Genomic DNA, 18,276 nt, shown 5'->3' on the forward strand with positions numbered 1-18,276 from the left:
TATTAACATTTGAATTGGGCATTTTAATAAGGGGTTGTTTCGATTGACCCTTTCAACAAGGGGTTGTTTCGATTGACCCTTTCAAAAAGTCTTTACGATGTTCGATTAAGCTATTCCTGTCCAATATGGTTGACTTTTACTATACAAAAAAATGCGCATTTCAACCCCAGCCCGTTTTCACTGTATAATGGTCGCTTTTAACATCAGTTGGAAGTTTAAATCATTTAGTAAATAATGCATCAGTTTTGGTTTTGCTTTATCTCAAATCAATTAAATTGATCAAATTAATTTTATCAAAATTTATTATGTAACGGTTTGAATTCAGGATTCTATTAAGGGAGATTAGAGGATGACCTCGATTTGCCTACGTGTCACGTTCTTAGCTATTAAGGGAGATTAGAGAATGTCTTCTGTTGAAGAAGCAACCAGTGAGAGTGTGTTGGCTTTCAACTTGGAGGGGTCAGTGACGTTGTCGAGGGTTGTCAGGAAATGCTAAGTGATAGCACTTCCTGACAACCCTCGACAATGTCACTGCCCCTCCTAAAAATTCCATCAAAACACTCTCACTGGTTGCTTCTACAACAGAGGGTTTCTTTTTATTACCTGAACCTGTATCATCTCAACTGTGTTGACTGACCCTGTATGTGTTGTTACATTAAGATTCAATTATTATTTTTTTGATTTTGAAAATTGATCGGTTCAGTTTTGATCACCTTAGATGCTTTTATATCTGAGGCTATGATGGCGAGATCTAGCGTGTTGTTGCAACATGCCCTAATCGTTGCTGGCTGCCGTTCGTGGCTATTCTAGGTAGCGTTGGGTGTAATCGATGTTTGGTTGATGATAATTAGATCGATGTCACCTAAGGGATATTCAGTCAATGATGTTGATGAGATGCTTCTCACCTGAGACTAAAACTATGATGAAGCAAACGTCTGCCCGAATATAAGCGAGGTCTGACATTTTCAAATCATATGTATTACTTTAGCAAATCATTTAGTGTTGAATGTGATGATGAATAAAAATGAATTCAAAGTGCATTTTTCTTGTGCTTTCAACATGAGGCTATGATGATTTTGCAAACTGTGTAAAAATTGAATGAAGATAGCATTATAGTATGGCAAGGTTGTAGGATGGCAGTTGTTCATGCAACCTCTCTTGCAGCCATGGTGTTGTCATCTTTATGCACAATCTGAGCCTGACAGTCTGACAATATAAATGTTTTGCAACTTCACCATGAATAGAGAAGAAAGAGAGAGTTGGAAGGAGATATGATTACTTCTGAGTGCATTAAATGGCCAAAACAACTTCCTATGCATTTCAAATTTTGCCTCCTAAAAAACAGATTATTACCTGAACCTGTATCATCTGAATTCTGAACTGTGTTGACTGAACCTGTATGTGTTGTTACATTAAGATTCAGTTAGGATTTTTTTTTATTTTGAAAATTGATCGGTTCAGTTTTGATCACCTTAGATGCTTTTTTCATTTGAGGCTATGATGGCGAGATCTGGCGTGTTGTTGCAACATGCCCTAATAGTTGCCGGCTGCCGTTCGTCGCTGTTCTAGGTAGCGTTGGGTGTAATTGATGTTTGGTTGATGATAATTAGATCAATGTCACCTAAGGGATATTCAGTCAATGATGTTGATGAGATGCTTCTCACCTGAGTCTAAAACTATGATGAAGGAAACGTCTGCCCGAATATACGCGAGGTTTGACATTTTCAAATCATTTTTATTACTTTAGCAAATCATTTAGTGTTGACTGTGATGATGAATAAAAATGAATGCAAATTGTATTTTTCTTGTCCTTTCAACATGAGGCTATGATGATTTTGTAGATCTGAGTAAAGATTGAACGAAGATAGCATTATGGTATGGCAAGGTCGTAGGATGGCAGTTGTTCATGCAACCTCTCTTGCAGCCATGGTGTTGTCATCTTTATGCACAATCTGAGCCTGGCATTCTGACAATATAAATGTTTTGCAACTTCGAACACATAAGACAACGTTTTTTAGATTGCAAGTGATATTCAGTCAATGATGTTGATGAGATGGTTCTCACCTGAGACTAAAACTATGGTGTTTTCCAAGAATTCTATGGTTGGCGGTGCTCCCAGAGTGGTGATATATATTAGCTATTTCACATTGAAGGAGCTTAGAAGTGACTGGTAATTTTCCCTGCGTGTCATTATATTAGCTATGCCACATTGACTCCGCTGATGTCATAATTCCGAATTTTGAATAATATTATGTATATATAATCTGTTTTTTATTTGTTATTAAATTGAAAAAGTTTTCTTTTTTTGAGCAGGCAAATTTTGAAAATGTATGGGGAGTTGTTTGGCCATTTAATGCACATCAGAAGTAATCATATCAACTCTCTCTTTCTTGAAAAGGGATCGTGTATAATTGTTGTTACATCTATACAAGAAAATGTAGTTTGGTTGGTCTGATATGCCTATCTATATTTAATCTATTAAGGGAGCTTATATGATAATAGCAATTTGCTGATTTCGATGACGGTTCGTTTGATAAGCAACAAACCGGTGTACACATGTGGAGGCTACGGTGCAACACTTCAAGGTTGGTAGCATATAACTAACTATTTGTGTTTTGTTTTTTTTGGGAACATTTTGTTTGCTTTTATGTTTTAAGATTTTAATGTGTTAATACAGCGAAGAAGTGGAATAACAGTACAATTGATTATTTCCGACATTAAACAGACTGGACAACAATTCTTCAGGAAAAACCGGTAAGTGCATTTAGAAGTTAATAATCTGAATTATGGATTGTTATTAAGATGGTTGTAAATTGGTTCTTTGTTGTTAGCTGATGTTGAGATTCTTGAATCAGTGAGAATCCGGTGCCATATAATTAAGTACAGGTTATACTTCAAGCTTTTTCGATCTCTTTGCAGGCGGATAGGTGGCTTTGGGAGGTATGAAAAACAGAATTGATAAATTTAGGGAAAATGTGATTGAAAGATGATAACACAATAGTGCAGGATCTAATTCTATAGCTTCGATAAATTCAGGTGTGTTTTCAAATATTGCTTCCTAGATATTTGAAGATCGACAAATGTCCAACGAAGCAGTACTGTGGACATTTTTCGTTCTTTGTCGGTTTTCAAACATCTATGAACCATTATTTGAGAACACCCCTGCATTTATCGGAGCTGTAGAATTAGATCCTCTACTGTTGGGTTATCATCTTTCAAACCCATTTTCCTTAAATTTATCGATTTTGTTTTTCATGCAGGGATATAATCTGTTTTTTAGTATTTGATTTGGCCGATGACCCATGTTCAAGGATGCTTTATTTTTCAGACTATACCAAGATTGCCTCTTGGTTATCATAAGGTTAAATTTTAAATTAATATGGTCTCATTTGTTAATAAGCTTATAATTATACTTAAGCCATCACATTCTTTTTGTTAGGTCTCATTGCATCTAATCACAGCAACCAACATTGAGCCATCACATTCTTTCCGTTTACATCTCAGGTAACGGTTTTCCTTAATACATCTCGAAACTTAGGTAGTTATATATGATTTTTCAATGTGGTTTTGAAACTTACTAGATAGTAATTGTCAATTTCAGGTAGGTTGGGTATTGAAATCAAGATATTCAGCGCCACTTGCAGATATGGTTTCAAGGTCAATATTTGCCTTGAAACAGAGACAGAGGACTTTTGTTTCTGAATGTTTGTAGCTTCACTTATGACTTATAGCTGATGTTGTTGTCAATTCATAACTATAATGCAAATGTGATGTTCTTGCAATTATTTACTCACATCATATTTTACATATAAATGTAGGAAAAAACTTCGCACATTATAAACTACTTAGTTTATTTCTATGTCAAACATGTACACTAACACATACTGTCTTTAACATTGTTTTATAAATATATGTAACTAAACACAAAGAATTGAAATAATATATTATAATATGTTTTTTAGTATTTGATTTCGATCGTTATTAAACAACCCCGTGTATTCACACGGGTGTACAACTAGTATGTTTAATAGTAAACATTATTTACAATTTTGCCATTATGATCTCAACCATTAGATCAAAGATCTAATGGTGTAGATTCTTTCTTACCTTTCTCACAAAATACATTTTTTACAGGAACCTCTACCTATATATATATATATATATGTATATTTATTTTGTCTCGTTTATTGTTGATTGAATTTTGAAAATTTTAACGACAACTTGCATTGTCGGGATCGTCCAAAAACAAAGGGAACTCTGCCCGTTTTTCGTTAAACTATATATATACACACACACACACACACACTTTATAGTCAAACCACAAATGAAATCGTATCGGATTCCAATAATTTTTATAACAATAAATATAAACATATATTTATCTTTTGACAAAACTCCTGTAATATTTTTGATGGACTTAATTTAGAATTATTGTATAAACTATATAAATATATATATATATATACACATAAGACATCAACAAGTTACACTCTAGATTTCACTTCAAATCCTCCGTCATAATTTCCGCTTACTTTTACGCCACCGTTTGCCCATATAGGGTGACCACGGTGTTTCGTCCTCCTAAACTCGTACACTCGTCAACACACGGATAATCGGAAGACTTAGCAAATATGTGAGTATACTCGAATCCCTTCTTTACTTTTACCACTTTTTGGGGTGTAACATGTTCACTTACAAAACTTACACATGAACTTTATACTTAAAATGCACAAACATTCCTATAGCATGCTTGTATACGTGATTGCTTGATACATTGAACTTGGGTTTATTTCATCTTGTGTTAAACTTATCATTAGCTTTCGAGCCTATCCTTGACATATATAGCGCTATAGGATTAACCCGCCTGTAGACTTTGGGTTATGTCATGAGCTTATTGCATTTCATCATTGGTTTGATTAGTTAAACATATGCCGATTTTATTGTTTATCTTGTATCAATAGCTTGCCATGTGGAATTGTTTAAACTCATTTTTATGCTATGTGTGTATCAAACTTGTATACTCGCCTTTGCTTTTGCATTGAACTTTATTTTAAACATGTTACAGGTTGAGGATGATGACGCTTTGAAATTGAAGTAGTGATGATGCTTAGATACACACTTAGACGTCTTAAGTTTTATTATGTTGTATCAATTCATACTTGTTTGTTGTATTCTTGTATTGAACATATTGTATATCACATTGTTGTATTTGATTTTAATCTTTGTAATTGACTTTTAGAAATGAAATGAAATCCATTATTTAATTATTGCCACAAATAGTGTTATGAAGTCTCTTGCAATCTCGTTTTCGTCTCACTCCGATGTTTCCGCCATCGGTTGGGGTGTGACATAAGTAAGGTATTAAAAAAGGTTCAAAACGCCAAAAAGGTTCAAGAAGAAGAGGCTGATGACAGTGAAGATTTGGATGAGAAATTAGATTAGAATTTTTAATTTTTTTCATTTTCTATTGTTTGTTTTCTAATTCTCTGTTGTTTATTATCTAATTCTCTACTAATAAAAAATTGAGTATAAAACGCCAAAAACTACAAACACCAAAACGCTTGATAGTATGAAAACTGTGAGAACGAATGCTAGCAAAGCACGTTGTTGCTATATAAAACACCAAAAATGCCAAAAAATGTATTACTGGAAAACAACACTAATTGACAAATGAAACTGAACGAAACAGTAACTGCAAAAGAGTAAAATGAAAAGACGGTAACATTATTGCTAAACATTTATTATATTAAAAGGCACTATATGGGAAATTGAATTTATTTATCTTTTCAAAACGCCATAATTGTCTGTCACATTATAGGCTTGCATCCTACATGGCACAACAATTGATAAAAAAAAATAAACATTAAGAAAATTACTGATGTTTTTTACCGGCAAAAACAAATATCTACCTGGCCCAAAAAAAAGCTAATTATATAAGTACAACAGCTAAACAAAAGCTTCACAATCCACACATTCACTAAAAACGTCACATCTTGTCTAAAACGCCATTTAATTTAAAAGAAATGGTACATGTTATTGCATGGAGGTTTGAGAGGTCAGAGGACGTTTCGTCATTAAGTTCTCTGACAGGAGAAGGGTGAAAGTCAAAACAATCAAAGCCATACTTAGTTAAAACGCCAAAATATTTACTATGCTCCTGATCTAAAAAAAACAATAAAAACGCCACGTATTTGTTAAACGCCAAAAAATGGAGAAGTGATTTGAGACGCGTTAAAAAAAGTAATATAAAAGGACAAAAAGCCCATCCACCCTTCACTATGTCGAGTGGCACGTGTTACGCCAGTATCCGATCTCAACGTTCTCACACTTTTGGGCGTTTTCTCCTGATCTCGTATATATATATAGAAAGAGAAAGAGAGAGAGAGAGAGAGAGAGAGAGAGAGAGAAAGTGTAAAATACAATTAGGCTTAACGTACGCTGGTACGCTGTGAAATTATAACATGCGAATTTTGGGTATACAACATGCGGTTTTCTGGATGGGAGGTAAATTCGCATGTACATGAAAAAGAACAAAATTACGCATGTTAAAAAATAAACGCATGTTGGAATTTGTCTGAGTTTATGAACCGCATGTTGGAAGTGTCCGGGTTTATGAAATCTGCATGTTGGAATCGTCCGGGTTTGTGAAGCCGCATGATGAATCGTCCGGGTTTGTGAGTGTTCCGAGTTTATGACCTCAATTTCGCATGTTATATTTTCACAGCATACGCATCGTACGTTAAAGCCAATTGTACGTTAACTAACTCCTATATATATATAGAGTAGGGTTCCTACGGAAAGTGTGTTTTTCCTAGAAAGTCTAGGAAGCGATCTTGTCCATCCGATTGGTGTGTTTAAGGGTTGAGATTAAATCAATGGCAATCTTGTAATACTTAACTATATTTAATAGATTGTTTTAAATGAGTAGGGGCAATTCCGTCCTTATGTGTGTTTTAAACCAATCAAAAATAACCGTCAGAGATATCACATCTCCTTAATACACGCCAATTTCCCCCTCTCTCTCTCTCTCTTTCTCTCTCTAAACCCAAATTCGGAAACCCCCAAAATCATACCAAAAATACCTAAAATCATGGATGAAGATAAGAGATTTTCCTTGTTCCATATACGTAAGATCAAGCTTTCGTTGTACTGCGTGTTTTACAAAACGATTACGGGTGATTCTTGTTTGTAATTGACGGTATTTTGCTGGTTGCAGGGAAGAGATTCAAAAAGCAGGAAACTTTGGAAAGATAGATAGCAGCGGAACAGTTACCGGAAGCCGATCGAAAGCTGGGGCGAAATCTGCTAATGTAAAACACATTTGTATGAATCTGCTTGCTGTTAAAACATAGTTGTATGAATCTGAATTGTTGTTAAAACACAGCTGTATGAATCTGAATGATAAAACACATTTGTATGAATCTGCTTGCTGTTAAAACACAGCTGTATGAATCTGAATGATAAAACACATTTGTATGAATCTGCTTGCTGTTAAAACACAGTTTTATGAATCTGAATGCTAAAACACAACTGTATGAATATGCTTGCTGTTAAAACACATTTGTATGAATCTGCTTGCTGTTAAAACACACCTGTATGAATCTGAATGCTAAAACACAACTGTATGAATCTGCTTGCTGTTAAAACACAACTGTATGAATCTGAATGCTAAAGCACAACTGTATGCATCTGCTTGCTGTTAAAACACAACTGTTTTAATCTGAATGCTAAAACACAACTGTATGAATCTGCTTGCTGTTAAAACACAGCTGTATGAATCTGAATGCTAAAACACAACTGTATGAATCTGCTTGCTGTTAAAACACAACTGTTTTAATCTAAATGCTAAAACACAACTGTATGAATCTGCTTGCTGTTAAAACACAGCTGTATGAATCTGAATGCTAAAACACAACTGTATGAATCTGCTTGCTGTTAAAACACAACTGTGTGAATCTGAATAATAAAACACAGCTGTATGAATCTGCTTGCTGTTAAAACACATCACCAAGAGCAAACTGTTAAAACACAGTACCAAGAACATGCTAATAGATTCCAGCAAGAAAACGAAGGAATGATTGATATTACGTGAGATCAGAAATCGAAAACAAAAAATTCCGAAATTTATGTATAGTTAGTTATTGAAGATAATTTCCTAAAATAAAAATAGATTGTGAAAGTACATAAATGCCCTTTTAGATAAAATCCTTCAATGCCACATGTCGCGTTCTTATTGCTTCCTAGACTTTCTAGGAAAAACACACTTTCCACCCAACTCCTATATATATATATATATATATATATATATATATATATATATATATATATATAGGTAAAGGATCCTGTAAAAAAGACTAAAACTGTGAGAAGAGTAAGAAAGAATCTACACCATTAGATCTTTGATCTAATGGTTGAGATTAATAGGGACCAAATTGTAAAATTTGGTTTATTTTTTAGACTGAATTGTAAATTCTAGGGGCAATAAAGTCTTTATACACATTCAAAAATAGAAACTGTCAATCAAAAATCCCTACAATATCTCTCTCTCTCTCTCCACAAATTCCACTTTTCACAGTTTTCATCGGAGATTGCCACCACCGATCCGGCCACCACAACTCCACTGCCACCGAATCCAGCCAACGTATAACATCACCACCACCTCTGCCTCCATCTTTTTGCTCGGTTTGTTTCGGAACCCGACATCACCCGTCGCTGCTTACCGACATCACCATCGGAGATTGCCACCACCGGATCCGGCCACCACAACGCCACTGCCACCAAATCCAGCCAACGTATAACATCACCACCACCTCTGCCGCTGTGCAAGGAATCTCGTTTTTGCTCGGTTTGTTTCGGATCAGAAGATATAGGTGAGTTGTTAATGCGTTTTATGTCCCGGCGATTTAACGTGGGATGTGGTTGTCTTTCGATTCCACGGCGACACGATGTATGGGTTCCATTTACAACATATGTTTACCCGTGTGTATGTGAATGGTGTTATTTTTTGTATCGAATTGTGTTATTTTGTACTGAATGGTGTTATATTCTTTGTACTGAATGGTGTTATTCTTGTACTGAATGGTGTTATTTTTTACTAAATGGTGTTATTTTTGTACTGAATGGTGTTATTTTTGTACTGAATGGTGTTTTTTTTATTTTACTGCTGAATGGTGTTATATTCTTTGTACTGAATGGTGTTTTTTTATTTACTGCTGAATGGTGTTATTTTTGTGCTGAATGGTGTTATATTTTCTGAATGGTGTTATATTTAAAACACCACGTATGAGCATACTCTGAATGGTGTTATATTTATGGACGGTTATAAGTCCTTAAATATAGGATTTTCTCTCTCCAAATCCTTAAATCAAGGATTACCATATTTAAATTTGTTAATGCATTTACAATCCTACCCTTTTCAATTAATTTTAATCTAATGGTTGAGATTCTTTCTTACCTTTCTCACACTTAAAGTCTTTTTTACAATAACTCCACCCTATATATATATATATATATATATATATATATAATTTGAGACTTTTCTATAAAAACATGATTTGTACCCTTTAATTGTAGCCGGAGAGAGAAGTGTCATAAGGTAACCGCTGATAAAAAAAATGGTTTTGTCATTAGTTAAGGTGAGACTAAAAACATAATACATGAGTCCAACCCAAGATTAACAACAAAGATACAAGGTCAGTGGCACTATAACAGATTAATGGCAGAGTACCGTAAAAATCATGCTATTTTCGCACTTTTACGATGGTTGAGATACGATTCTTTTCAACAAGACTTGGACCAGGGATTGAGAGTAATTTTATTTTAGAGTTAAATGCGATTTTAGGCCCTGTGGTTTGGGGTATTTTGCCAGTTTAGTTCAAAGGTTTCATTTTTCTCATGTGGGTCAAAAAAGGTTTCACGGTTGCCATTTTAGTCCACTGGGTTAACTTCATCCATTTTTTCTTTTGACCAGAAGGGCAGTTCGATCATTTTATATGTAATTCGGTTAACTAGAAAGACAATTCGGCCATATAAAATGACCGAATCGCTCTTCTCATTAACAGAAATAATAGATGAAGTTAACCCAGTGGACTAAAATGTCAATAGTTTTTGGACCCACAGGCAAAAAATGAAACCTTTGGACTAAACTCGCAAAATGACCCAAACCACAGGGACTAAAATGATATTTAACTCTTTATTTTATTATTAAATAATATCTAAACATTCTATTCTAATTTCATTTATAATTTTTTGAGAAAAAAATGCTCGGATAGTCCCTGTGGTTTGCTCATTTTTCACCTTTAGTCCTTAACTTTCTAAAATTACACCTATAGTCCTCAAGTTTTTTGAATTTCGTTCCCGGATAGTCCTTGGTGTGGATGAGGGTTAGTTTTTTGTGTTAGGTGCGTGTGAAATGACAAAAATACCCTTACTGTCAAATTAATAACTAAAAAGTTAAAAAAATATAATTAATATTTTACAATTAATGTGGGACCCACAACCCACCCTGCCCACTTCATCTTCCCCACTCCACGCTACCACCACCATCTCCACCTTCAACCACCACCGCTGCCATCATCATCGTTGCCTCAAGGAGCAGGGTAGCATTGCTCATGCCCTGGAGAAGACCAAGTACCCTGATTTCGACATCTACCGGAAGAACTTTGAGGATAAGTACCACTTCTCTTCTTAGTTTGCAGCTGTTCTTATCACCATGAATCATACCGACTTTATCATCACTAGTACTTTCCAAGAGATTGCTGGAAAGTACTTTTTCAAATTATATATTACATTTTTGCACAATTGATTCCTCAACCTGTGTTGTGTTATCAGCAAGGACAGAGTTGGACAGTATGAGAGTCATACTGCCTTCACAATGCCTGGACTCTACAGGGTGGTACATGGGATAGATGTTTTTGACCCCAAGTTTAATATTGTCTCTCCTGGTGCTGATATGGGGATCTATTATTCTTACACAGAAAAGAGGCTCACAGCACTCCACCCTGAAATTGAGGAACTTCTTTTCAGTTCTGTTGAGAACGAATAACACCTGTAATCTCCCGTCTCTGTTACATATTACATTATTATATGTCAAAAACAAACATATTAAAATAATCTGAGTCAATGTTGCAGATGTGTGGTGGGGATGGTTGTGGCAGTGGTGGTTACGGTGGGGGGTAGATGGTGGTGGTGGTTGAAGGTGGAGATCGTGGTGGTGGTGTGGAGTTTTTGGTTATTAATTTGACAGTAAGTTTACTTTTGTTATTTCACACGCACCTAACATCAAAAACTAACCCCATCCACGTCAGGGAATATCCGGGAATAAAATTCAAAAACTTGAGGACTATAGGCGTAATTTTAGAAAGTTAGAGACTAAAGGCGAAAAATAGGCAAACCAGCATTTTTTCTGTAAATTTTTCGTGAATCTTTTTTGTTATTCGTTGATTGAGTAGCATTTTAGGAATATAGTTACCCATAAAACAACCCAAATCACAAAAGCAAGTTGCCTCCATTTCGAGAACAAGCTTTTTCTTTCTTTCTTTCTTTGGGGCTTCTTTCTTTCCTGAAAGGCAGGCTGGCTTCCACCATCATCATCATCAGCCAACTGTGTTTTAATCTTCATCGCAATCAATCCAAATTCTTCTATCTGAGGTTAGGTTTTCTTCAACAACTATGCTTGCTTGCTTGCTGCATCTGGCAACAAAAACCCAACCATGACATTTTAGGCCACTTTTTTAAAGGAATTAAGTCAGAATGGCTAGGTAATTAGTCAAGATGAGTTAGAATGGGTTTTAAAATACCCATCTAAGTTTTAAGTTTAACATGGGGTCAGGATGGGTTTTACCTATCTAACCCTAAAAATTTTGGATTAATGTCTCTGCAAATTATTCTTCAATCTATCTATTTGATTCCAACAGTTTCTCTCCCCATTTCGCCTCTGAATTCTTCACCAATGTAACCGTTTTTCACTTCGTGTCAACAGGTAATCAATCATTCAATCACAAATTCGAACTACTGTTGATCTGTTCATGAAATCTGAATCAATTTAAGCTTCATTTTGATGTTATTTGACTGATTTCACTTGTTTCGTACATTTGTGTGTGATTTCCATGCTTAATTTCAAATTATTGTTGATTTGCGTATGAAATTTTAATCAATTTGAGCTTCTTCGTTTTGATGTTAATCGACTGATTTCACTTGTTTCGTACTTTCGTGTGTGATTTCGAGTGTTAGTCATGCTTAAATTCATATTGCTGTTCATTTGCGTATGAAATATGAATCAATTTAAACTTCGTGTTGACTGATTTCACTTGTTTCATACTTTCGTGTGTGATTTCGAGTGTTCGTCATGCTTATCAGTTTAAGCTTCGTTTTGATGTTATTTGACTGATTCACTTGTTTCGTACTTTCGTGTGTGATTTCGAGTGTTCGTCATGCTTATCAGTTTAACCTTCGTTTTGATGTTATTTGACTGATTCACTTGTTTCGTACTTTCGTGTGTAATTTTTGAGTGTTCGTTGTGCCACAACTCATCTGTTCGATAAAATGTCTCTGTTGAACGAACAACGTCACTGATAATGACAGTAAATTGTCATTTTGAGTTGGGTTCTCTGGTTCTGAAGTCACTGATAATAGAGATCCACATGTAACTCACTATTAAACGTATATAATTTCTGTAGGTCATAATTTAATGCACAGATAGTTGATGATTGAAGCTGTAAGCAACATATGCAGTATAATAGTTGATGATTGAAGCTGTAAGCCACATATGCAGTATACATTTTTGGTATAATCTTGAATATCTATAAACTACTGATAATTTATTTGGAAACTCTAAAGGGTCAACTTCTTGGCACTTGTTGCTTCCAAGTGCCTTAGAGAGTTTAGGGCATATCTTATTGGCTGATTGTATTTTTATATAAAAAAGGTATAGTTAATTCTTTTGTCAAATAAAGACTTTTTGTTTGACTGCATGCATGAAAGAGTTGATAATATTAGAATTCTTGGTTTTATGGTTCTTGACTTATGATTTTTTTTTGGTTTATTGATCCTTACTTCATGCTTCTTGGTTCTTGAATCTTGACAAGAATGTCTCTCTAAACCTGAGACATGTTCATAAGTAGACATAGCTGGTTTGGGAGGTTTTGACAGTTTATGGTCTGATGTATGGAGTTCATAACTAGTAGGATTGTAGCTTTATTTTGACTTCTTAGGTCTTGTGTTGGTGCTTCTGATTGTTTATCCCGTGTCTACATGAGTACCCAGATTTGAATTCATGACTACAAGTATGGATTGGTATATAGACTTACACTAACTTGTTCATGTAAGAATTTGATATATTCAGTAGTTTCGGACAATACAGATGCCGTATCTGTCTGAAAAATATGAAACATGCAGACAATATCAAAATATAGTTTTTGATCCGACAAAGTTGGGTCATATGTATTTATAAAAAATAAAAGTGCCATAAGTAACAATAAAAACCGATCGCACTTTTCTGATGATGGCCCTGCAATCCCGAAGTTTTTTTTTATTTTTTTTTTAATTTTTTTGATTTTTTTTTTATTTTTAATTTTTTTGGTTTTTTTTATTTTTATTTTTTTGATTTTTTTTATTTATTTATATTTTTTAGCCTATCATGCCCAACCCACCCATTTTGCCACCCCTAGTTTTTTTTAAACCAACGCCTTGCTTACATGATGCGCACACTTTGCGCATCGTCTTTTGGGGTGAAAATGCATTGGAGCGCCACACGCTTTTCAAATCCAAGATTCTCACTAGGAATGAATGATTACACATCTTGGATTTGTGTGGATATGATTTCTTGTAACTAAAGTGCACCTTTTGCTTTCAAACAGGACCGAATGGTGAACATGATTGCTGTAACGAAGATCAAGTAAAACAAGGGATAAGTCTTTATTAAGTCGTTAGAAGCTCGTCGACGACGATGAATTGGATAAAAAAATTGCAGGGTCTCACTCGGTTGTCTAAGGTCAACACATCTATAACCACAGGCAGTTTGCCGAATAACTCTCTACTGAACAAACAACAAAATGACCTTCTTCTTGCCGAAAGTCTAGTTTCTGAACGTAAATTATTGCATTGGAGATCATATGGACAACTCTACGGTTCTGGACCAAACTTGTCTAGGAAATTTGAGCGTGCGATACACACTGGTCCGGACTTGAGTAGAGATTTTCTAGCGCAACTGTGGGTTGCAGATGGTAAAATTAAAAAGACCCGTGAGAAAAGAAGACAAAAATCTGTTGGACATGCAATCAAACATGAACAAGTTTTGGACATGAAAGGTTTACATGGCAGTTCTGTAACTAGTAATGGAGATTATGATTACCGACACGTTGCCCGAGATTCTCGAGAGTACACATCCCCAGAAGAGGTAATTTGAGGAAATTTATGTCTTGGTTTAAAAAGGGGCTCCTAGGCGTTTAGGTCCCGAAACCCGAGGAGTGAGGCTATTGCTTCACGTACGCGGGGTGTTGTTCTATTACAACCAAAATAGTTTTCTTTAGAGTAAAGTACACGAATGGTCCCTGTGGTTTGCACTTTGTAACGCATTTAGTCCCCGGCCGGGCCAACAAATCTAAAGGTTTTAGCAGGTCCAAGTTAGGGATTAAATGTGTTACAAAGTGCAAACCACATGGACCATCCATGTGACTTTTGGAAAAGTTGGGGACTAAATGCGTCCATCCATGTACTTTTGGAAAGCTAGGGACCAAATCCAAAATTTTGGTAAACCACAGGGACCATCCGTGTACTTTTACAACCAGAAGCTGCTTCCCTCATATGTTTACATATCAAGCTTTTTATCAAGTAAACCATTCATAACTTTTTTTGCATAAATTTAAGATGAATGATCTTCGTATATTTGTTCTTCCAGGCTTGGATTGCGCCTCTTCTTTCAAGGTCTAATTTACTTATTACGAGGGACATAGAATGGGCCAACCTCACACTTGGTTTTGAACAAGTAAAACATTTAATTACCCGTATTTGAAGCGCATCATTTTTGTTTATCATTTCGCACTTTATATATTAAACTAATTCGGTCTGTTATATTACAGGAGAACAGATATGCAATAGTTGATGTCAGCAACCCGCAAGTGGTATTTTCCATATCCGTATTCTTTTACTATGTACGTAAATATGAAACACATGTTTGTGTATAATATTGTTATTTCAGCCTGCAGGTTTTATCCGTGAGCAGAGCAATGTCATTGCCAGACAAGTATGTTAACATGTGTTGTCCAAGTTTAATGTTATATCTGCATATATGTTGCTAACTATGATCATTTGATGAATCTCTTGTTGTATTGTCAGTTGCTTCGAACGAGGCGACCGTTTGTTGCTACGATAACCGATGCCTACGGTAACGAGCTGTTTAGGGTAAGACTTCTGGATATATATCCATCTATCTATCATATAAACTATTGGCTTTATATGTATTATTTAGATTGCTTTGATTACTAATGTATTGTCGTAGCCACTAGCCACAATGAAAGCAAATATAGTGGATGACCCAGTTTTGATCCTTTTTCTAAAACGACTTGTTTCAACCCGAGCCCATTTTTGGCAAAAACCCGTTTGACCCGACCCACCCGTTTTGCCAAGCTTAACTCAACTGTTTGTATCTAGGTACGGAGGCCCTTTTGGTGGATAACCAGCTCAATTTATGCAGAAGTAGGTGGAAAGGTATGCCAATATTATATTCCAATTTAAATTTAAAAAAAAAACTAGTGGGTTATCACCCGCGCTTCGTAGCGGGTTTGAAACATAGATAAAAATAAGCAAATAGCGAGAGTTAAAGCTGTTTGATTTGTAGTCAAGTGACTAAACATGTCATTATTAAAGTTGAGGGGCTAAAGTTGTTTTAGTTAAGGGGCTAAACATGTCATTACCAAAGTTGAGGGGCTAAACATGTCATTATTAAAGTTGAGGAGCTAAAGTTGGTTAATGCCAAAGTTAGTTGTATGTGACAAAATAGCGTATTTATAGTATATATAATTACTTATTGTTAAATTTTATCTCTAGGAAATTGGTGTGGTTCATAGAAGATGGCATCTCTGGAGGAGGATTTATGATTTGTACTTGGGGTAATTTATTTTCTTTATTTTTTCATTTTATTTCATCTGCTTTGAAAATAATTTATTCTTTTTGGGTTTTGTTTTGTTTTGTTTTTTTTTTTTTTTTTTTTTTTTGCAGTAATGAGCAGTTTGCAGTGGTTGAGAATCCTGGGTTTTGGTATTGGACATTTACCTTGAAGGACATCAATGGTGAGGTGCTGGCCGAGATTGATCGCGACTGGCGCGGTTTTGGTTTTGAGGTCATGTTCCTACCTTTGTTTGACTATGATGTTTTCAAATATGTTAGAAACAGTATATGAAACAACAACTTTGTGAACGGTTCAGGTGTTCACCGATGCGGGTCAGTATGTAATCCGATTCGGGAGCGCTGCTGCTGCTACTAAAGGCATATCAGAACTTTCTAAAAAGGTAAACCCGATACTTTGACATTCGGTCAGTTTTGCTTGTGTTTGAATTTATGATATTGCAGGTTCAAGAATTTGAAGTGGCGCGTCCGCTGACATTGTCGGAGAGAGCTGTAACCGTTGCACTTGCGATATCGTTGGATAATGATTATTTTTCCAGACATGGAGGCTGGTAAAAGTTTTATATTTTTTATTTTTAATTTTTAATTTTTATTAGTGTGTGGGGGAAATGCTCAACAAGTTGTAAATTTTTATGACTGACATTATTGCATTTCTGTTGCCAGGGGAATTCCTTTCATTGCAGTTGCGGAATGATGACGTTTGCTTCAAATTTTTAGTCTGCTGAAGATCTATGGACATTCGTAGTTTGTGTTACGGTTTTGTTGACAGAAGTTATATCTATATGTAGTAGTTACTTTGGAACAAATTTCTACAATGTGTCGAATCATCACCTTGGCGGAAAATTTAATATACTCGAGAACACTTCATATCTCTTCAATTCGTGTTGCTTTCGTGTGGGGATGTAAACAAGCAGACTTGATCCAGAGTCGTTAGCTTGTTTATTGATTTTAAAATTAATTATCCTGTTTAAATATGTATGTGTTTATTTTTATAAACATAATAATTATTATTGTTTTATACAACACATATTTTGATATTTAGTTATTTGTATTAGAATTATATGGTCAAAGTATACAACCCTTGAGGATAAGATGATATTGTTAATAGGAGGATAAGTTGATATTCTTAGACCGGAATGTAAAAGATAATTTTACAAAAGAATAGCTAAGTTATAAATATGGTTTGGGGGACTAAAAGAAAGTTTATTTACAATTGTTTTATTACACAAATGTTGTACGACGTAAACCCGAAAATGAGGTCGTAGTTTACATTGACACCATAAAAATGAATATTGTTGTTACAAAAGTTGTACGACGTATAAAGTTGTTTTTTTACATCAATCAAAGTGAATGCCGATAGCGATTCCGATAAAACCTATACTGGTTTCGACAACACCGATATCGATAACAACTTTATATGCTCAAACTGAAAAAGAAAACCCTTGGTGGCCAAATAAGAAAACCAAAACATCATATAAAACCTTAAGATACCAAATTAAGAAACGGAAAACTAAAAAAGTTGGTTGCCAAATTTAGAAAAAACAAACTCTCAAGAGTTATTAAAGGTTATATAGTTAACACGGGAAGGGTTCTATGATACTAAAAAAAAGTGAGAAATGCATTTTAACATGTTAAAAATCATTTTTTTTTTAATTTTTTTTCGAACCTTTTGCATATAACTACATTTAGAACCCTTTTAAATTAAAAAAAAAAAAACTTAATATTTTTTTAAAAAGAATCTTATAAACGGTAAAAAAGAACAAAAAATTACAAAAATTATTTTTTTTTCTATTGGAATAGCTTCTACACATCTTTATATGCAAAAACTTAGAAAAAAAAAAGTAAATTTTTTTAACGTTCTAAATTGAATTTCTAAGATATATTTAACATATTAACGTAAAGTCCTTTTTGAGTCTCTGTGGTTTGACAATTTTAATTACTTGAGTCCAAAACTCAAACTTGTCTTGATTTGAGTCCTAGTGGTTTCTAATCTTAACTTCTTGAGTCCAAAAGATAAACTCTATTAGATTTTCTCAGTTAGTTTTTTTTTAAATTATCAAAATACACTTACCACTAAAAATAAATACAAAATATATACATATACGTTTATACCGTTACCACCTACATATAAACCCACCACATATATATAAAGAG

At 34.6% G+C, this 18,276-nt stretch overlaps 1 protein-coding gene across 6 annotated transcripts; it reads left to right on the forward strand.

Moving 5' to 3' along the window:
* Positions 1-11,467: 11,467 nt before the first annotated feature.
* Positions 11,468-17,000, forward strand: LOC110936277 (altered inheritance rate of mitochondria protein 25). 6 transcript variants are annotated; one of them, XM_022178621.2, is made up of 14 exons: positions 11,474-11,649; positions 11,916-11,980; positions 12,678-12,784; positions 13,857-14,395; positions 14,897-14,983; positions 15,078-15,119; positions 15,197-15,241; positions 15,334-15,399; positions 15,649-15,705; positions 16,045-16,106; positions 16,216-16,336; positions 16,422-16,505; positions 16,567-16,673; positions 16,786-17,000. In XM_022178621.2, exons 4-14 carry the CDS (start codon positions 13,946-13,948, stop codon positions 16,814-16,816), a joined length of 1,152 nt encoding a protein of 383 aa, XP_022034313.1. In that variant the 5' UTR covers positions 11,474-11,649; positions 11,916-11,980; positions 12,678-12,784; positions 13,857-13,945; the 3' UTR covers positions 16,817-17,000. The 6 variants fall into 6 exon arrangements, with proteins under 6 accessions (XP_022034312.1, XP_022034313.1, XP_022034316.1 ...); XM_022178624.2 differs by having other exon boundaries at positions 12,678-12,755; XM_022178622.2 differs by lacking the exon at positions 12,678-12,784.
* Positions 17,001-18,276: the final 1,276 nt, after the last annotated feature.

This window comes from Helianthus annuus, chromosome 8, assembly GCF_002127325.2.
Source record: "Helianthus annuus cultivar XRQ/B chromosome 8, HanXRQr2.0-SUNRISE, whole genome shotgun sequence".
Taxonomy (NCBI): Eukaryota; Viridiplantae; Streptophyta; class Magnoliopsida; order Asterales; family Asteraceae; genus Helianthus; species Helianthus annuus.